This window comes from Micromys minutus (genome assembly GCF_963924665.1).
Source record: "Micromys minutus genome assembly, chromosome: 3".
In the NCBI taxonomy this organism is placed as follows: Eukaryota; Metazoa; Chordata; class Mammalia; order Rodentia; family Muridae; genus Micromys; species Micromys minutus.
Window position 1 is genome coordinate 59,516,342 of NC_137972.1, and position 22,729 is coordinate 59,539,070.

Here is a 22,729-nt window from a genome sequence, read left to right on the forward strand (position 1 = left end):
AACATTTGTGTAGACTATACAAGGTCCTGTGACTGACACTCAGTATGGCCTGCAGCACAAGTCCTTAAGAGTGCCAATAATAGAACAAAGCTACCCCAATCCAAAAAAAAAAAAAAAAAAAAAAAAAAATCACAAAACCAGTACTAAGCCACTATATAACCATGGAAACAGGAAATTGACATAGGCCCAAACCTCAGTGCTTCCTGTTAGTGGGGGGTAGTATGAAGGGGGGTGAATTTTTTAAGCTAATCTATGACTTTGAAGTGGGCAGGTCTGAGGCTGAAGAGTGTTCCTTACATTAGCCTAACCTTTTTGTACCCATTTGCATCTCTCTAGGAACATTTTTTTTCAATTTCTAAAAAAACCAAAATGCATACGGTTCAAACTCTGAAGCAAAATAAACCACTTGGTTCAAAGAGATCTGTTCTACAAACATTTTAAATTGAATCATTTGGAATCAGAATAAGGACTTTTTGTTCCAACTTGTCATTTTTTGCAAACATGAGTTTCTACATTTAAGAAGCCACAAGAGTCTCTGTTGACATCCCAGAGTTGTTAAGGGCTGAATGACATTCTAATCCATTCTGAACACACACTGAGAGGTCCAAGCGCTCACATAAAATGAGAGATCTGGTCACTATGGAAACAGCAAGTACTGACTGATAGCACAGTGGGTTTTCCCAAAGGAGACCAACAGATGTGTGTGGGAAACCATGCGTTTGGGTGACAAATCACCACCTGAGTATTATTTTCTTGGAATCACACACACACACACACACACATAATTATAATCAAAAAGCCTTAGTATGATGAGGTATTGATGGAATGAGGATCACAAATATATATTTTAATGTTCATCACCAATGGAAGAAAACATTTTTATAGGCTTAAAACTTGTCATTAGTGCATTTAGATTTCTGGAGAATGAATAAAAATGTAAAATACCTTTACAATAATACAATGTTATTAGAAATTAGCCATGTACTGAGGTCATTTTAGTGAGCTACCATTGTTTAAATATACGAAAAGTAATTTCTTGATCCAAATTAGTGAAAACTTAAAAAAAGATTGTCTTTAGAGGACATTATTTGAGGACAATTTTTTTCCAGATACATTCTGACACTCAAAAATCACTTTTATAACAGAATTATAGGTTAACTTTTCAAACATATCCTTAAAAGGATGTCAGATTTCCATTTCTACGGGAGATATTTTCACCAGTGTGTTCAATTCCACAGGGTAAATCTTCATTATTATTAAGAACTTCATACATATTAGAAAGATTGCCATTCATTGCCTTTTCATCTTTTCGAAAAGATACAGGCAGACTTGTTAGACTAAAACTGACATCTTTAAAGGCATGCAACAAAAATATCCCCACAATGATTGTGAAGAAGCCACTCAAAGTCCCAATGACATCATCAACAGGCATATCTTGCCATTCTTTAAAAAGAATAGCTGAACAAGTCAAAACTGAAGTTGTAAAGAACACATAATATATTGGAGTCACAATGGAAGTGTTGAAAATGTCCAGAGCCCGGTTTAAGTAATTAATCTGTGTGCTCACACAGACCACAAGGCTAAGCAGCAGAATCCAGGCGAGGGGGTGCTGCAGAACAGGCTTTCCCGCCAACAACTCTTTTATGGCGATACCCAAACCCTTCACACAGGAGACTGAAAATGCTCCAATAACAGAGCAGATTGTTATATACACAAGAATGTTTGTCTGTCCGTGTCGAGGTCCCACCACAAAGATGAATATCAAGGCCACAATGACCACAAATGTTGCAAAGACCACAAAACCTAGAGAAAGCAAAGAAAAGCTATATTGAAACAATGCACACACAAACTCAACAGGACTCTCCCAGTACTGCATCCTCAGATTTATCTTGCCTATAAAACTATTTGATGGGGGGAGGGGGGGGGCGCTGGAGGTATGGCTCAATGGTTAAGAGCACAGACTATTCTTCCAAAGGTGCTGAGTTCAATTCCCAGCAACCACATGGTGGCTCACAACCATCTGTAATGGGATCTGATGCCCTCTTCTGGTGTGTCTGAGGACAGCTACAATGTACTCATATACTCATATGCATAAAATAAACAAGCAAATCTTTAAAAAAAAATTGTAAAAAAGAGACATGTGACTAAAAAAATTCTCGAGTCACCTAGAACAAAAATTAGTTTTCTGTTGCTCCTCTAGCAAAATCATACCTGTACAAATACATTAGATGTACACACTGGAGCATGGAGACACAGTGCAGCTGGCAGAGAGCTTGCCTGGAATATAGAGCCCTCGATTCAATCCTCAGCACCACTTTAAGTAAAAGTACACAGTCTAAACTTAAACTATGCTTCATAGTATAAAAAAATTACACCACATACCCTGGTTGTCCTGGAACTCCATCTGTAGACCAGGCTATCCTCTGCCATTTGAAAGGATGAGTTCAAAGCCATCCTGGTCTACAGAGCAAGTTCTAGCACAGCTAGAGCCACATAGTAAAAACCTGTCTCTAAATAAATAAATAAATAAATCAGTAGTTAGGCGTTGTTTTCTTAAAAGGGATACATTTGGAAATACCAGGATAAGCAGCAAGTCAACAAAAGAACCTAGAAATTGTTGGTCCTGGTTGAGTATGGAGAACAGTGGTATGCATCATAGCTGACAGTTCTGTACAATTAAGTGGGCCAGCCACAGTTCTCAGCAATTCTCAGTTCTCCACTGCAGATAGTACATAAATGGCCTTCTGCATCCGAAGATGAAAAGGGGGAAAGAGGAGGGATGAAGGGCACATTCCAGTAACCCTAGCACTCTGGAAGTAGAGGCAGAGTATGAGGATAACTCATGATTAACTCTGGCTATAGCAGAAGTTGAAAGCTGGCCTAAGCTACATGAGACTTTGTCAAAAAGAAAGAAAAAAAAAAGAGAAAAAGAAAGGCAGTAATAGACATATTTCTGATTGTGCTGAACGTACAGGGTACTACAGAAAATCTGAGAAAACTGAATCCTGAGCTGGGTGTGGTGGCACACACCTATAATCCTAGCACTAACTGGAAAGGCAGAGGCAAGTAGATCTCTTAGTGTATAGAGTTCCAAACAAGCCAAAGTTACATGGTGAGACTGTGTCTTGGATTCTGCATGTTGCGTCAGAATGTGACTCGGTAGCTCAGAACACTCACACCTACTGTGGAGCGGCATTAGAGGTTAGAGGGAACCAGATAACTGGTGCAAAGTCCACCCCGGCTGCCTGATGTGCTTTAGATAAAAGCACACATGGAGAAGAGCTCTAAAAGAAAGCGATGGTTTCTTTGGGACAATTAGGAATAACTAAGCAAGTAAAATAACAATCTTGAGGTAAATTTCAAAATACACAAGAAAACTCCAGTAAGCAAGGCAGTGATGCACCTAAGATTCCAGCACCTGAGACAGTGAGACAGGCACCATGTGTTGGTGGCCAGCCTAGGCTATAAAGTGAGAGCCTAAATAAAATAAAAGTAGAAAGAAGGGAGTAATCATAGTGTTTAAGAATAAAAGTTTTATTGTAAATAAATATAAAAAAACTATAGTAAACCAATCTATGTAAATGTAATAGGTACCAGAGAATGACTATGATCAAGGAAATAGCAGTGATACAAGCATATTATTTAGAAATTAAAAACTTAATTAAATAACAAAAAAGGCAAAAGGCTAGAGATACATGAGAACCACTTATTAATAAGCTGTGAAAAACAATTCATCTATGTATACACAAAATCTAGATTAAAAGAAAAATAAAGGGCTGGAGAGATGGCTCAGCAGTTAAGAGCACTGACTGCTCTTCCAGAAGTCCTGAGTTCAATTCCCAGCAACCATATGATGGCTCACAACCATCTGTAATGGGATCTGATGCCCTATTCCAGTGTGTCTGAAGACAGCTACAGTGCACTCCTATATATAAAATAAATAATTCTTAAAAAAAGAAAAGAAAAGGAAAGGAAAAGAAAATTTAAGTACAGTAACACTAAGCTCTTCTTACCTGGGTCACCTAACTTATGTGACATTTCATTTAAGGTCTCAATCTCCTCTTCCTTTGGAGCATGAATGACCATAACAGTAGATCCTAGGATACTTAGCAAACACCCAATTTTCCCATGAAGATTAAGTCTTTCATTTAGGAAGTATGAAGACAAAATGGCACTAAAAGGAAGCATAAATGTTGAACATTTAAATGAGCTGTTTTCAGACTTTTAAAATTAATAGACTTACAATGCAGATTACCAAGGTCACACAAAAATATTTCTAGCTTTTTGACAAAGAAAATGTACAATCAATCATAAAACTGTAATCAAGTCTTAAAAGTTTGCTTAACTAGAAAACACTGTCTTCACCTGAATTGTGAGCATCCCACTAGCAGGGTAAACTGTGGCTCTGCTCCTCGGCACCTGTCTCCACTGCTCAGCAAAGTATATTCTGCAGTCACCTTCTGATCAGTCGGCTTGACCAGACTGACTGAGACTGCTTAGCTGTGAATACTGTGGCTCCCTCACTCTGTATCAACTGGAAACTCACGTCAGCACCCCATATTACAGCACACTGTAGTAAAGTACTGCCCTTGCTTCTCAAGCATAGTTAACGATACTTCCTCCCTCGTCTTCTTACTGCTTCTCTCTTAAACTGCCATTTTTGTATGAGCCACAGCATCCAGTCTAGGATCATCGGAACAAAATGAACTACCTCCTTCATATCCACTGAAACTATGCGTTTATCATCTTTTTACTCTAAGACACTACATGAAATAAAGACTTATACTTTATACAGCTTAGTTCTTAAAAACAAAACAATAACCTCTGTATCCAAAACAATGCTTCAAGTTTACAAAACTTCAATGTACTAACATTGGCCTTCTTTTTTAAAACTACATTTATTTATCTCCCCTTAACCCCATCTCTGCCTCTTTTCTGGCTCTATCTGTGAAGCTGAGAAGACAACTTGCATAAGTAGGCTGTTTTCCTTCCACCAAGCTTGGCCTAAGTGCTTTTGCCTGCTAAGCCATCATGCCAGCCCTTCTGTATTTATTTAATTCTTTATGATTTGCCTACAATCAAACTAAGTTACTTGGAAATACAGAGTCAATAAACTATAACCTGAGAACATTTAATTATTAATTTTCCTAAAAGCTGCAGAGTTTTTACAACTCACTTCAAATAGGCTTAGCTATTTGAATTAATCATTCTGGTAACAAAACAAACACATTGTCTTGAAAAACAAGTACCTCATGCCAATCTTTAGTGGTATACAACCTCCCCACCACCTGAGACTTAATGTTCTATAATGGTTAATAAATCCTACCTACAAACGTGTATTTATACTTGAATGGTAAATGCTAGACAAGTAACAACTTTTCTAAAGTTAAAATCATTAACATGCTGGTCCTGGCTAGAAGCAGACAGTGTTTTTGTCCCACAAATCAGTAACTATGCAAAGAAGTTAACTTTGAAAAACCACTAGGAGCTGGAGAGATGGCTCAGTGGTTAAGAGTGCCGACTGCTCTTCCAGAGGTCCTGAGTTCAAATCCCAGCAACCACATGGTGGCTCACAACCATCTGTGATGGGATCTGATGCTCTGTTCTGGTGACAAAAGACAGTGTCTGAAGACAGAGACAGTGTACTCACATACATAAAATAAATAAACAAATAAACATTAAAAAGAGAAAAGAAAAACCACTACTACAGATTATTAAAAAGGGTTCAAGTATATTGACATATAATCAGCACTTTAGCATTTTATAGACTACAATCACATTTCTCATGTGAAATACAATCTTACCTTACAAGGACGCTGAGCGCACCCAGTGGAGTCACTAGTGTGGCCGGAGCAAATGCATATGCAGCAAAGTTGGCCACTTCACCAGCTCCCACTGAAGAGATGAACAATAAAAACCCATCTCAGACAGGAATGGACTCAATTTGAAGATGTCAGCATTTCATGCAACACATACCTATAATTTCAACTGTATTGTTGCTCCTAACTTCCCAGTCTTCTCTCAAGGTATGAGTGCTGTAAATTACCAACATCTGGTACCAACAATCCAAGTCAGTAAATGTAATTAAAATCAAGTTTTAATTTAAAATATATAATTTAAGTATGAGCATATTAATATGTTTGTAAAGTAGAACAAATACACTTAAAAGACACTGACACTGAAAAGCCAATTTTTGTGATTTTTATTTTTTGAGATGTCTTGCCAGTTCAACTCCACACTCTCAGTCATCTTGTTTCCTTCTTCCCTACTCCTTTTTTCCTTTCTCTCCTTTCTCCCCCTCTTTTGTAAAGAGGAGTCTCACTATGTTAAGCTGCCTGAACCTAACATGGACTCAAATGATCCTACCTCAGCTTCCCACACAGCTGGAGTGACAAGAACAAGTCACTTTAGCAAATAGATTTTTTTCTCCAACTTTGTAACTTGTTTTCAGTGAAAATGTTGGTTGACTCATCCAATACATGTACTATTAATGCTCTTAATACCGCTTTCTGTTTGACTGGTTTTTCCTAGGAGTGGTGAGAAGACACTTTTTTCCCTTCTTTGGGTTGTTTTGTTTTTGAGACCAGTTCTCATTATGTAACCTAGATTGACCTCATAATTTTTTATTTTGTTTTTATGAGCATGAGTGTTTTGTCTACATGTATGTGTACCCTTTGGTTAGTGTGTATTTTGGAACTAGTTAGAGACAGTTGTGAGCAGCCAATGCTCTTAATTACTGAGCCGTGTCTCCAGCTCCTGGCCTTCTGCATTAGCCTCTTAAGTACAAGGGTCATAGATGGCCATAGATAGGCTAGTGTTCTCCATCATTCTACGCTGCATGTTTTATTACATTTTAGTCAGGCATATAAAGTAGTGTCTTTTACTGCCATTTCCATTCACAGTCCATCACTGAAGAAGTTAGGTTAGGAATGCTGTTTATTGTCTTTGTTTTAATTTGTATATGTGGTTTTTTTATGTGTATTAATGTTTTTGTTTGCCTGTATACATGTGTGCATGGTATCCAAGTAAATCAAAGAAAGACTTGAGCTCTCCTGGAACTGAAGTTACAGATGGTTGTGAGTTTTCTGCAAGAGCAACCAGTACTCTTAACCACTGAGCCATCTCTATCCAACCCCCTTGGTCTTCTTTTCTATAACACCCAGGCTGACACCGCCCACAGTGAGCTGGGCCCTTTCATCTCTATCACTAAGAAAATGCTCCATAGATAAGCCCCCAAGCCAGTGTGATAGAGGTAATCCCTCCACTCTGGTTCACTCTTTTCCTAGGTGACTCTAGATTGTGTCAAATGGAAAAAAACCAATCACATCACTGACCAAAGAGTCTGTTCTCCCCTTATATAAGACTGTCAAAAGGGATGGCAGGGGTGTGATACTTGTATTTTAATCCCTTTTATATTGTCCTGACTTGATATTTCCTGCCTCACCTAAAGAGTAACTGGGGTGCTGGGCATGGTGGAACAGTCTTTAATCCCAGCACTTGAGAGGCAGAGCCATGTATATCTCGAGTTTGAAGCCAGCCTAGTCCATAGATGCTAGACAGGAAAACGCTGTCTTGAGGGAAAAACTTTTTTTTAAAGTAACTAGGGCTACAAGTACCACTATATATCCATCTTTACCTCATTAAATATTCAAAAAAGTTTTGTGTAAAACTGAGAGGACATGCCTGTATCCCAGCACTTAGAAGGTATAAGAAGCAGGGTCAGAAGTCAAGATGATCTTAGCAGTTCAAGTCTAGCCTATGCCACATAAAACCATGTTCGTTAATTAACTAACTAGCTAATTAATTAGTGACAAATGCTCTCACTATGTAGCTCTGGCTGACCTTGAACTAGCTATGTAAACCAAGCTGGCCTCAAACTCAAAGACCAGTCTACTTCTACTGGGATTAAAGGTGTGAGCAACCATACTCTGTGAGTTTCTATGTTTTAAAAAAAAAAGTTTTATACAATAGTTTTTAATATCAAAACTGCTGCTTATGGTCACTACAGATTTACGTATTGTTAAACCCAATAGTCAATGTTCAATCCTCACTGTACTTACTTTGTATCAACATCACCTGATACCAATCCACCTTGGTTTGTTCCCACAAACCCTATAACTTGGCTCCAAAGGCAGAAAGTTTACTTGGTCTCTTGTTGTTTTGAGGCTTAGTTCCAGTCTCTTTCCTCCTCTACTCCTGAACTCTAAATCTACCTACTCTGTATTTGAGTATCTGATATTTGGACTTGTATATATTCTCATTTCCTAATGATACCCTGCAGTCTTCTAGCTTTAAAAAGAGCAACTGCCAATGTTTTGTCACCAGCCTGAATGACTGGTAGAAATTCAAAGTTGTCTAATTCCCAGTCTCACATATCTCCTTAACATTTGTATTTAATACAAACTTTTAACATTAATGCACTCAGAACACACTCCTGAACTGCACAGGTCGTTCCTGTATCTTTAGCATCAGAACAGTAGTTTCTATTGACTGTGACCAAGTCTTCAATGTCCTTCTTTCATACCACACATTTTGGTCAGTAAGAGAATACACACATTTTGTCAGTTCTACATTGAAAACATATTCAGAATTCACTTCACTATTCTCCCTGGTACAACCTTGGTCCATGGTGTCACTCACCTCTTCTTTATATAGTCAGCCTATACATCAACACAGCAGCCAAAAGAAATTATACCACACATTTTACTGATGCTCTCCAATGGCTTTCTATCTAACAAATTCAAAATCCTTTCTGTGACCTAAAAAGTCCAATGCTGTTTAATAAATGCCCTCATTCCTTTACTACTGAACTTTCTTTAATGCTTCCTGAAGTTTTAATATGCTAGTACTAGCTAGGACTAGAGCACATCACTCTAAAGTATGTCAGTCTAAAACTAGCACTTTACTGACATGATTTGCTGGCCCATTAGGAAATGGTAAGGATATTTTAAGGATTGGATCAGATGTAAACCAAGACTGCAGTATGTGAAGGTTAGAACCATACTGCAGGCACTGGTATGACTGGCTGCTGTGATCTCTGTAACGATAGTTTGAAAGTCTTCATGGCACAGCAACTGGCTTCCCTAAAAACAATCAAAAAAAAAAAAAAAAAAAAAAGGAAAAAGGTGCTCTTCCATTTATGATATAGCCTTAAAAGTCAAACAACAAACTTCCTGGACTCTGTGACCACAGCCAGCCAGCACTAATTCTATGCAAGAGAGCATTACTCAATGGTATAAATATGAGGAGGCAAGAACAACTGTGGGCATCAAAGAGAAGACTATCTTATCACACTCGCAGGCTAGTCCCAGTCCTTAACAAAGTCTCTAGTTACTATTTCTTTCATTTCAAATGTTTTTTCCTCATATGGTCAGATCCCTCACATCCTCAATTGTCTAATTATTACTCAAATACTATCTTTTCAGTAAGGCTTGCCCTTCGTGGTCTCCTATCCAAGTCTGTCTACTTGCTCTCCAGTTCATACCCTCCTTCTAGCTTTGTTTCTTCCCTCTATACACATACACACACACACACAACACACTCAAGCATGCATGTGTACATACACCCTTTAACCTACATATCCTTCTTAGTGTTTGCCCCACTTAAAATGTAAGCTTCTTGTAAATGGGCATTTTGGGGGAGGGGTGCTTTTTTCCTTTTTCTTGTGTGTCTTCAGCACCAATAACAATGTCAGGATGTAAGAGATGAGCAACAGATAAACATCTGTTAAATACTCAAGTCTCAGGTATCTCTTATTTTTATTTTTTATTTTATTTTTTTGAGACAGAGTTTCTCTGTGTATCCCTGGTGGTCCTGGAACACATTTTGTAGAGCAGACTGGCCTTGAATTCACAGAGATCTGCTTGCTCCCCAGTGCCAGGAATAAATAAAGGTGTGCACCAACACTGCACAGCCCATGTCTCAGATGTCTGAAGAACAATTCATTTCACACTATAAGTCTTATTTACATTGGTATTCTGTCTCTATGTATGTCTGTGTGAGGGTGTCAGACATCCTGGAACTAGATTACAGACAGCTATGAACTGCCACGTAGGTGCGAGGATTTGAATCTGGGTCCTCTGGAAAAGTAGCCAGTGTTCTCAACCACTAAGCTATCTCCCCGCTTCCATTCAAAGATTAATTTTGTGTCTTAGAGTTTTATCTGAATGCATATATATGCACTATGAGCATGTTGGTGCCCACAGAGGTTAGAAAAGAGTGTTGGTTATCCAGGAACTGGAGTTATGGATGGTTGTGAACTATATGGGTGCTGGGACTAGAACCCAGGTCACCTACAAGAACATGTGCTCTTAACTACTGAGCCATTTTTCCAGCCCCCTTCACTCACCAACATAAAGATAGTGACCAAAAAAAAAAAAACAGTCTTGAGAAAAAAATCATATTCTTTTTCAATTAACTTTCATTTGCCATTTTTTTTCTTTTTTAAAGTGCTAGGGAGTCAAATCCTAGGTATTTTGCATGTTAGGCAAGTGCTCTATTCCTCCCTCCCCCAACAATATCTTTTCCTTTTCTTTTTTTGGATCCAATGTTTCTACCTTTATTTACAAACTCACATGAATGGACTCTAATTGAATCTAGAGGTTTGAATCCATTGGCTAAAAACATATTACATATTGTAAACATGGCAATATATTTAATACAGTATCTGTTCTAAAATAGCTTCATGTACATGATCACATTTGTTATACCTGAAATTAAATTTATATACATTAACGAATTACTAGCAATGGCTGCTCATTTTATGGTTGAGGACCAGGGGCTAGGGCTATATTTTATTATGTCAGAAACATCTTCAAGGTAAAGTTAAAGCTTGTCTTTGATTGGCTCAGCATATCCTTTTTTATATCCAGATTTAAAATGAGGGTTGACACAGGAAATAGCTAGGACCCCTGCTAATTTAAAATATTTTTTAAAAAAACCTTTTTAAGATGCTCAGGGAAAGTGTCTGTTGTGAATTAAAAAAAAAAAAAAAAAAAAAAAAAAACTGAAAGAGGTGAGACGGGTGGAGCTAAGGCCCTTGGGCTTCAGCTGTGGTTTCCAGGCCTCATTCAGTCGTTTGTGATTGAGGAGGAGGAAGTTCAGAACACATGTAGTGATGCAGATGATGCAAAACTCCTTCAGCACAAAGTACAGAATGCAGGCCAGGTACATCCACAGGCACATCGGAGGAGGTCATGAGGACCAGAGCTGCAACTCCACTGGCTGCCATGCCAAGCAATAACTGTAGTATATAAAATGGGGGAGACATTCCAGGTCAGTACTTGGTAAAGTGAAGTCACCTGTAAGGACTTGTCAAAAGCAGATTTTGTTCAGTGGGCTGGCAGTGAGGCTAAGACTGCATTCAACAAGAAGAGCTGGGGCTGGGTGCATATCTGTAATTCCAGCACCCTGGGGGCTCTCTTTAGCCTGGGAGCTTCTTCCTTCCCACCGCCTCAGCATCTCTCAGGCTTCTCCCTGAGTCCATCCAGCTGCTGATTTACAACTGGCTCCTTGCAGCTCTCTCATACACACACTTTTTAACCTACTTATCCGGTAAATGTTTTTAAAGGCAAAGATATATCAAAAATGTTTTAATCAGGTTAGTTTTTGTAAAGAGCTTATTATTTGAAATAAATAAGCAATTAATTACATTATGTTTACAGGCTTCAATCTATTTTGAATTTAACTTATAAAAGCAAAACAGTTTAAAATTTTACTAATATTAGCTGTTACAACATACAGTATTTAACATATAGATATAATAATGCTTTCTTGAAAATGCTTGCTATACATACTTGACAGCAGTCCAGCCCACCACAACCATTCCTTAAGATATGCATGGCCTCCTTGACCTGTTAATGAAGAAATATTTTATTTTGTTGGAAGATTATCATTCTCTTGTAAAACGTGTAAAAAGTATTAATTAGTCACAGACTTTAAAATGTCTGATATGAGATTTCTTGGATATATCATGATTGTCTTAGAAAAGAGATATGAGAATCACGATTGGTAAAAATGTTTATCTCTGTACTATACTCTGGAGTTAAAGAACTAACTTAAGCCTAGTACGTAGTGTCCTTTTTAAAAGGCAGCTTTAATGAATGAAAAAGATGAACCAGCAAAAAGTAACAAAGCTGGGCAAGTGGTGCCCACCTGTTATCCCAGCACTTGGAGGTCTCAAGCTAGATGAGTCCCACAAGTCTGAAATACAGAGTAAGTGCCAGGGGAGCCTGAACTAGAGTAAGATTCTTTCTGGAGGGAGGGGCTGCAGAAATAGATCAACTTCAAATGAGTTAGCAGTCAGCAGGGTGGAAAGCTATTTAGACTTATGTAGCCTGAGAAACTACGGTCCTACAAAGACTGAGAAATGCTCACAGACTAGGCTGCCAAGAGACAACCTACTTTTTCCTTGACCAAATGAAGTTGAAAAGCAATTGGTCCTTCAGCCATTGTCCATAAGAAAAAAAAAGTGAATTTTACAAGCCTATAATTTAGGAATAATAACAGGATGCCTTAAGACCAAGGTTGGACAGCTATAGAAAATAGCTAAGATGCGATTTTCTCCTTTGTCCATGAAATCTTAAGAGATTGTTTTATGTTTTAGCATTGCTGAACTAGATCTGGCCACAAAGATGGTCTATTCATAAGATCCAATAAGGTCTGAAATGAAGTACAACCAGGACGATGGAATGTAAGCATTAATATCTCATAATGAAGGGAACTGTAATGGATGTCCATGGATTGAACTTTAGTTCAATTATACTGAGTATCGTCCAGAGTACTTACACATTCAGGTCAATTAGAGGAAAACGCAAACCAGGCAAGACCATTCTTTCCTTTGTGCAATTTCACATCATAAAAAAAAAAAAAACATCTAAGGAAGACATCACAAGTCTATCTCATACAAAACATCCCAGTCTTCAGTAAAAGCCTGGTTCTATTCATGGATCACATTTCGTCCCACACAGACAAAATGAAATTTAAACCTTAGAAACTACTTTGGCACTGGTCCCATTCCTATTTTGACAGTAGCTTATAGAAGAAAACAGTTAACTGCTTTTGACAACTTATTTTTCTCATTATAAAACTGGTATCTGATTATCTATTAAATATTTAGAAATCTCTTGAGCAGTTCAAATATTTAAATATAACCACAAATAATGAAGACAGTGCTTTTATACTCAAAGAACCTGAGTGTATGAGTATATATGTAGTTTTTGCTACTTAGAGAACGTAACTTACCTGCTCTCATGGAGCCTTTTCTGGCAAGTCGCAGAAGGCCTTTTTTTTTCAAAATGAAACTCCCACCAATGAAAATGCTGGAGGTCATAGCCAATCCCAGACCAATATAAAAGTCATATTTTCCACGCCCCAGGCTCATTTCGTTAGTTACTCAAGTTCCTGTGAGTGACATTGATCACTGAACAGAGAAACTGCTGTACTGGAGGCAGGATGATGCAGTCTTCAAACCTAAATGATATAAGGTGCGATTTTCACAAAATGATGACGGCTTGTATACAATTTAAATATTTACTTCATTTCTTTCCTCATAAAGAAAAAAAGAAACTACTTTGGTAACGGTCCTGTTCATATTCTGTTATTATTTATAGAATAAAGCAGTTAACTGCTTTTCACAACTTATTTTTCTCATTACAAAACTGGTATCTGATTATCTAATAACTGATTAGAAATAACATATACTATCTAAACTTAGCATTAACCTTATTATATTTCTTCTAATATGGCAAAAATGTAGACTGTAATATAAAATCAAGTTTGGATTAATTTTATAATTTCTGGCTTTGTCTTGTTGTTTTAACTATTTTCAGTCATAACTGATAGTCCGTAATAAAAGTTTGCTCTTAGGGAAAAAAAAGAAAAATTCAATATAACAATACATGAATGTAGGTTATCAATATATTTATCTATATACTTACTGATATATTTATCTCCATACAGTGAAAATTTTTTCTTGCATATATATTGTTCTTTTAGAAATATGCATGGGGCTAGGAGTGGTAATATACGCCTGCAGTCCTAGCACTCAGTAGGCAGATGCAGGACGAACTGGAGTTTGAGGCCAGCTTAGGTAACATAGGGAGCCCCTACATGGCCAAGGGAAAGCAAGCTATAAGGATATAAAAGTATATGATGACCTATCCTATCTGGAAACATGCTGAAAAGAGCAGTTTTGGCACTATTTTGTTAGCAAAAGATGACATGTTAACAAGCATATCTACTGGAATATGAACTGTAATAGTGTCGGTCTTTAGAGAACATAAGGACCAGAAGGTTCAATCCCCAGCTGACAGATGGTCCGTTTATTTTCCAAATAAGCCAACTCAAAAATAAACATACTTTTCTCCAGCTTTCAGAATCCCAGATTAAGCTTGAAGTAAAAATACTTCCTCAGCCTCCTGAGTACAGGTTACAGATCACTGACACCATTCATGCTTCAATGTCTCTGATCAAATAGAATTTATTAGATGCATGCTACATGCACTAAATTATTATTTTAATCCTCTAAATAAAATGGTAAGGCTTTTTTTTTTTTTTTTTTTTTGGCTAAGTAACTAAGTGGCCAAGCACATACCTAACATGCACAAAGCCTTAGATTTGATTTCCCAGGAGCAGACACACCCATGCCAATGCACATACAAAACAAACATGGCAACTTTTAGTCTTCAATCGGAAGGCAGACAAGAAAAATAGTACTATAGCAACAATAAACACCACCACACTGAGTTGGCAGCACTCACTCCAAACTGGGGAAAGACCAGTTCATTATGACTCCCATACACTTCAGTAAATACTTCTCATCCACACTGATTTGGGACTTGACTACGAGGCCTGCTCTGATAAATGGAAAAGAATATGTGGCACATTACAAGTTTAGCATCTGGACCAAAAGTCTCCTACACTTTGGTTATTCCTTTATACCCTGCCATCACCACATGTAATGGTTAAACCTGGTTGTCAACTTTACTACATCTAGAATCAAGTAAATGCAAGCTTCCAGACTCTCCTGTAAGGGGTTTCTCCAATCAATGGAAGGCCTACCTTAAATGTGGGTGGTATCATATAGTGGCAGCCTAGATAAGCGAGCATGGAAGAAGGAAACCTAAGCTCTAAACAAATTATTGGCCTTGTAAGACCACAGCTTTCGGGCAGCTCCAAAGTATGCTTCATGTTTTCTAGATCAATACAGATGAATAGAATGAATGTTAATTGACCCTAAAAAATAAAGCTGCCTATTCCAGAGTGGCCATTAAGATGTAATAAATAGCTTCATCATCTAGATCAGCACTGTAACATGGAACCAAAGTGCCTAGCCAGAACTGAAAAATATCCAAGTACAATAGGAAGCAATAACACTAGATAGTAAGTAAAAAACAATGTCAATGCTCACAGCCTGGGGGAAGAATAAAGGAAAAGCCTAACTATCAGCCAGGCAGTGGTGGCACACATCTTTAATTCCAACACTTAGGAAACAGAGGCAGGCCAATCTCTTGAGTTCTAGGCCAGCCTGGTCTCCAAAGTGAGCTCCACTATAGCCAGGGCTTCACAGGAAAACCCTATCTCAAAAAAACAAAAACTAACTACACAAACACTCCTCATAAAGTGGAAGGTGAAGACTCACAACTGAGATTGTCCTCCAATCTTCACAAATACACCCAAAAACACATTCACACACAAATGTTTTTATCTACAAGTGACCAGTAAATAACCAAAAAAAAAAAAAAATGTTAATAACATTTACTTGACCAATGAATAACCAACAACTTTAGCTATCAGGAAAATGTAAATAAAAATTAAACTGCGATTCCATCTCAACCCAGTCAGAATGGCTATCAAAAAACAATAAAGGGAGAGGAATAAGGAAACATTAACAGAGGTGTAAATGAATACAGTCTATTTGTATGAAAATACTTCCAAAAACTAAAAACAAAAGATATGATCTAACTATACTATTTATGGCCTGTGCCTAAAAAAAACTGCTGGCATGCCATAAAATCATCTTCATATGTTTACTATACTCTGTTCACAAGTCACAAAACACCACAGCTGATGCCTATCAACAAATGAACGAACAGTGTTAGCTATCCTAGAACTCAAGAGATCCACCTGCCTCTGCCACCCAAGTACTGGGACTAAAGGTGTGTGCTACCACTGCCCTGCTTGGCACAAAGATTTTTAAGAGCTGGAAGTGCTGGATGACTCCAAAGAAACAGCATTTTTAGACTAACTCGGTTGGTAAGAACTATAATATGAGCTCACATTATATGTGACATTACACACAAGTTCCACCACACAAATCCCAGCACTGAGAAGGGAAAGCAGACACAAAGTCTTATTCCTACCCAAAAAGCAAAGTTATAACCAATCAATCCCTACTGGGAAAATTCAGTTTTCTCCAATAGAGTGATACTGGATGGGAACAGTTAGCCAATGCAAATGGACTCCATGTTTTTGCTTTGTCATTTTTTTGTCTTATTGGTTTTCTTCTATCTATCGTGTGAAAAGAGAATGAGAATATAAAATTGGGGGGGGGGTCTAAAAGACATGGTAGGTGGAGAAAGAATATGATTGAAACATATTACATGTATGTTAAAGTTCCTCATGCTGTGATAAACACTATAACCACAAGGATCCTGGGAAAAAAGGGGTTTAATCTTGCTTGCAGTTCCACATGACAGTCCATCATCAAAGCCAGGGCAGGAACTCTGAGGCAGAAACTGATGCAGAGGAGTGCTGCTAACTAGCTTGCTCAGCCTGCTTTTTTACAGGACCGCCAGCCCCATGGATGAGTGGCCAACGGTGAGCTGGGCACTTCCATATCTATCATCAGTCAAGATAATGCATCATTAGCTTGCCACTGGCCAGCCAGTCTAGTAAGGGCATTTTCTCAACTGAGGTTCCAGAATCCAAAACAACACTTGCTTGTGAGAAGTTGACATAAAACTAGCCATCATGATATGACAAAAAAATTAAAGCAAGCAAACAAAAATACCAATATTATTTGCTGCCTTGACATCTGATACAGTTAAGGAAACAATGAACTGCTTCACCACAAATTTCCCTTCATACTTTTATTTTAAAAAATTCCAAAGTCAAACTAACATTATCACAGTAACCAGGCACTGTTTTGTTTATATCATGTAGTGGGCTTTGGTATTCTCCCAGACTAAGAAATTATCAAGTCAAGTAATCACATCTCCCTCAGGAGCTACAAGCCACTCTTCTGATTAAAAAGCCTGCCTGCTACAGTCCTTTACTCTAGTCTGAATACCACAGCCATGAGGCTATGCACGGTGTGTGCAGTGCTCCATTTCTCTGGTTTGAGTACAGGAAACTAAGAAACTGCTGTCTACCTTACATGCCAGGATTGTAAAGTGAGAACCGATCGCCCCTCCTCTATCAATAAGATAAAGGGGTGATTAAAATAATGCATTTATTTTTGCACTTAAGTTCAAATAAGGGTGTACATTTTCATAGTTTGGTGGCTGGTGGCTACTTCTGAATTTGACCTCCCCAACTGGCTGATTTCCAGAAGTACACAAAGTAAAAGAGCAGCCTTAATTCTAGAAAGCCATCCATTTTTATTCTAAGGTCAATGAAAGCTAATTGCTCCTAGTTTTATTATGCTTTATATAAGAATTTCCTTCACAATTTAAAGTTTTATGGCACTGTTTAAAGTCATTTTCTATGTTTTTATTACTTACACACTACCCAAACATATAGAGTTGAAAGGGCTTTGGGGGGCAAGTTGCCGCGATCATGTACATGTGGTTTTAGAAATGACCAATTACTGTTCTCTTTGAAAATACTTTTAAAAACTTTATTTTATGTAGAAGTGGTCCTACATGCATGTACCCATGTGTGCCACTGGTGCCCTTCAAGGCCAGTCTCCTGAAACAGTTACAGATGGCTGTGAGTGCTGGTCAGAGCAACAAGTGCTCTTAACCACCAAGCCAAGTCTTTAGCTCCCCGAAGAAAACTCATTATCTTCAAACTCGCTGTGTTCCTTAAAGAAAACTACTTTGGCTATCTGTGGTGGTTTCCCACAAAAGCACTCATTTGTGGTAGCAAATTTTACATGAATGGGTTTCTAGAATTAAGGCTGTTTTTTCAGTCTGTTTACTTCTGGAAATATACCGGTAGGGGAGGAGTGCGGACTTGTCTTCAAATTGTAAAGCAGCCACCAGCCACTAAACTATGAAAACTGATGACCTCATTTGGACTTACAATTTACTAATTGGCCATATGTGGGAATGACTGTCCTGAAAGAAAAGAGTTGCTTTGAGTTTCTGATATGGTCATACCCTGCTCTCTTTAACTGAAGGTCATACACAGCTGAGCACATTCCATGGGGACTTTTTTTTTAAAGACAGGGCCAAGCTCAAAGACAGCTGAATAAGAAGGCATATAGCTCAGCAAATATGAGAATTCAAGTTCAAAACCCTGCACCTAAGTTTTAAAAAGCTGGGCATGGCCTCATCAGTACCTATAATGGCAGCACCGGGAACAGGAGAGAGCTCAGGCTTGCACAGCTACAGGTTCAAGGCCCTGTGTCTAGGTAATAAGATGGAGATTAACAAAGCAGGACTCTTAACATCTCTAAGTGGAAGAAGCTAGGAATTAGGAAATGGGTGGAGACATTAAATAACTTGTTATGCACCAGCAGGCAGCAGACCCAGGACTTAATACAGGTCCCATCTTTTGTTCTCTCCTAGTCACAGCAAGTAATTTGCAGCTAAAGCAGGGTCCCAATGTAGTTACCTTCTCTGCCCCAGTAGTCTTCTTCCTAGTGCCATCAATATTCTCACCAAAAGTATACAAAAGAGCCTACAGTGTCATAAGTGTTCTACCTTTAGAACACGATCTTGCATCTGCTCTACCTAATCAGATTGGTACCTCCATGCCTCCTGGCCCTAAACCAATTTAAACCATACAATGCTGTCAACTGGGGTAGAAAACATCTCTGCCAATCTTATTCCCCTGCTTAAAAAACTTACAAAATGTAGTGCATGGTTAACATGAGCAGAAATTTAAAACAAACAAACAAACAAACAAACAAAAAAGAACGATTACTACTTACCAAAGTCTTAATGCTGTAATTAAGACCAATAACTAAGACTCTTCCTTTGTTCCACACTTAACTTTTAAACTTTATTTCCTAATACCGAATTTCACATACTTTGTGTTCTTCCCATGGCTGCCACTTTAACCTACTCCTGTCTATTTACCATCTTCATTGCAAAGGGTCTAATCAAAAAGCACACCTGTAAGCAAGTCCTGCTTTAATTCCAAAGTAATTACCATGTTTCATGAATCCTCTGGTCTTCAGCCTGTTGCATTCTGAATTTCCTAACCTGTATTCAGGTTACTTATATAGAGCATAACCTCCTTCACTGTGGCTCTCAGTGAAGAACTGGCTTGTCTATCAATCACATTTACTTAAACTAACAAAGATGTTCTGAGTACACAATATATTTATGAACAGGGGATAGAGTAATGAAAAAACAGACCAAAACTGTGGTCTTCATGAAAGTTACCTCCCAGTTGGAGGCAGGGTAAAGCAGTAAATAAAAGGACACTGCAATGTAGTAAATGCTGTGCACATTAAGGCGCTAAGGAAGGAGGCCTTGATGAGGTAACACTGAGCAGACTTGAAAGGGATGGAAAAAAGAACAAAGCAGCAATATAAACGCAGGCTCTACTTAAGAGCAGGTATGCTTCTTTCTGGGAAAGATTACTATGGTTGATCCTAAGTAAGCAAGTTATGTGAGATACCACAGTCCAACAACATTATATGTCAGACCACACGGGAGCCCCTATAAGCAAGACACAAAGCCAAGACATAAACACACCTGCAATCCATTTATTTTTACCTACAGTCATTACAGAACTTTTATACAAGTGTTAATTTCAAACTTATCTACACAAAATTAATACAATTACATATATACAAAATGTTATACCTGGGAATGTTGTAATCTGAGATATGTGCTTAGTTCTACAATACAGAAGTATGTAGAACTCTGTTTAGTTTGTCAAACTTTAAAGTCTCTAGTACAATTTTTACTAACTCCAACCTTCATGTTATACATTAAATCTCACAACTTACTCTACATACCTATTAACCTTGCATCCTTTGATGCAAGTCTCTCTTTTACCCCACCATCACCATGTCACTCTACAGAGTTCTTGAGTGTACCACAATAAATACTGATAAATAAGTCAAGAGTTGAGGTGAAGCTTTGTATATTCTCTATAGAAAAAAACAGGTACTATTTAGTCATGTGACTCATTTTTGTATCTTCACAGAGCTTCAAAACAAGTAGAACTGCCTTTCTTACATCCAATGACAAAGGGCTACCGCTTCACACAATATCAGAAAGCCTTACTTCTCCTTTACACTACAGAAAACACATCTCACAATGTAGGCACTCATGAGAGGGCTCAGGAAACAGAGTGGCTCTGCTATTCCTGACTGTCATATCATCTTAAAACGTCTCCTTTATGTAGTCCAGGCTGGCCTTGATCTTGAAATCATCTCATCCCAGCCTGAGTGCTGGAATTACAGGCTTGTACAACACCATACCTGGCTCTAAAAGTTCAGTTCTTAAGTCTACTTCTACATAGTTTGTACTGCTATCTAAAGCTTTTAGCAGTCCCAATGTCAAGTTTAGATCATTTTTCTTGTGAGTGCACACCAACCAGGAGTAGTGGTGTTTCCCCATGTGAGATCACATCTGTGGAAAACTAAAGAAAACAGCATTATCAGTCACTCACCACCTTATTTTTGCAGATGGAGTCTCCTCAATTAGCCTGAAGCTTACTGACTCAAGACAGAGGTGAGCTGCTACACGTCTAGACGTTTATGAGGGTGATTAAGAGAAATCTTTTACCAACTGAGCCATCTTTCCAGTTCCTTGGCTAATAACTTTAAATCCACACTTAAAAATACTACTGAACCTAATCTCCGATCTAACTTAGCAGCACTGTTAGAAATTAAAGTTTTAACTTACATGTAAGCTTAATATGGTCTTTCTTTTAAAAAACAGAGATGACTTATTCATTCTCATTTCCTTGGAAATGCTATCCTTTATTCCCATTTAAAGTATTTAACCATGGCAGAGTAGTTCCACCCTGGAAAGAAGAAAATATGGAAGTAGGTGAAAGGACAGAAAATTACTAGATACTTTTAGAAATTGGAATGGAAGACCTCTGCTCTTGGACTTCCTCTTTTTAACTTTAAAAATAATAATGGATCAAATGGGCAGTTGATACAGAATCTCAAGAAACAGAACTCAAAACGCACTGCTAAACTAAATGCCTTAACATTATAGTGGCATGAACCAAAGAAGCATGAACCCAAAACTCTGCGTTTTGTGTAACTGCATGAAAAATAAGACTCGCCGATCCTATTAAGTGTTAGAGAATTGAGACATGCATGCTCAAAACGTTACAGCAAGCTGAAATCATCTTCTAAAAACTCATGAAGGCAAATAAAACGGATATACTGAACTTATCGAGTATGCGATCGGACAGGGCCAACCAGCCAGACTTCCGCCGGATTGAATGGCAATCAATCCGACTCACCATAGACTTCCTCACTGCGGATCACAAGGGAAGCCGAGTTCACCTCAGAACTTGAAAAAAAAAGTCGCCCCTAGGGCCCTTCTCAGACCGCAGGCGGCCGAGACGGCCAGCAGCTCAGCCCGGGTGCTTGCTTACAGGAAGTAGCTACCTTAGGGCCGTCGCAGGCCGGCGAGCGACGCGGCTCCCTCCGGGTGCCCGCTCAGACCCCAACACAGGCAGCTCGCTCCTGCTCGCACACAGCCACCGTCTCCGGCGACGTCCCTCGGGAAGTTCGTGCATCCGGGACTGCAGTGAACGCCGCCTTCTCCATGGGAGAGCCGAGAAGAGCCTACCTCGGACAGCCTTCGGCCGCAAAGCGGCCAGCACAAGAGGAGCCGCCGCGAACCTGCCGGGAAACCTGGACGCAGATTAGTGACGTCAAACCACGTGCTCACCGGGCGGGCACAACTCCGGCCCCGCCCCCACGAGGCTATTAGCTGGGCCCTGACTGGGAGCCGAGGAGTCGTATCTTCTAAAATGATCTTTGCTCAGCAACTGATAAAATAAAAAAATCAAGCCCTGTGAGCCTCTTATTTAAAATCCACTTTCCTGGGAGTCTTCACGTGAGAACTTTGGGACTGAGGGCGTGGGTTTGATCGCAAAGGGCGGAAGTAGGCGGGACAAGGAGACAGGTTTCCAGGAAAGAGGCTGTAATGCTTGTGGAAAACCTTGTGATTTGGTAAGAACCGGTCTTCGACAAGAGTTCTTTTCCACGAAATGCACAAGAAACACAGTGCTAACTTTTCCTCAGCTGCTTCTGGTTTGAAAAACATCCATCGAGGGCAGCTGAAAATCCTTGGTTACAGGTGTAAAGGTCTTTGAATATATTACTCCAGAATGTGGCTAATCTCAAGAAGATTAGTTTGGGTGTGTTGGGGGCGGGGGCGGAATCTTTGTAAAATGAACTATATTTATTGAGACACAAAAACAGCACGGGTAGTTTTCCTATTCTAATGCTTTGGAAGTGTGGGAGTGGCTAAGTAGCTAATTTAAAAGAAAATGGAAAAAAAAACAAAGATAAAAGAAAAAAATTTTAAACAAAAAAAATAAAAATAAAAAAAAATAAAAGCTACGTGACAACCAG

General features: G+C 38.6%; 1 protein-coding gene across 8 annotated transcripts; it reads right to left on the bottom strand.

Annotated features, from left to right (window-relative positions):
• Window positions 1-13: 13 nt before the first annotated feature.
• Window positions 14-21,996, bottom strand: NIPA2 (NIPA magnesium transporter 2). Of its 8 annotated transcripts, XM_080914163.1 has the most exons (8): window positions 21,755-21,996; window positions 21,533-21,620; window positions 21,033-21,153; window positions 13,243-13,470; window positions 11,796-11,852; window positions 5,805-5,895; window positions 4,014-4,174; window positions 14-1,803 (listed from the first exon to the last, which is right to left on the bottom strand). In XM_080914163.1, exons 4-8 carry the CDS (start codon window positions 13,379-13,381, stop codon window positions 1,175-1,177), a joined length of 1,077 nt encoding a protein of 358 aa, XP_080770289.1. In that variant the 5' UTR covers window positions 13,382-13,470; window positions 21,033-21,153; window positions 21,533-21,620; window positions 21,755-21,996; the 3' UTR covers window positions 14-1,174. The 8 variants fall into 8 exon arrangements, with proteins under 8 accessions (XP_080770289.1, XP_080770288.1, XP_080770291.1 ...); XM_080914162.1 differs by lacking the exon at window positions 21,533-21,620; XM_080914165.1 differs by lacking the exon at window positions 21,033-21,153.
• Window positions 21,997-22,729: the final 733 nt, after the last annotated feature.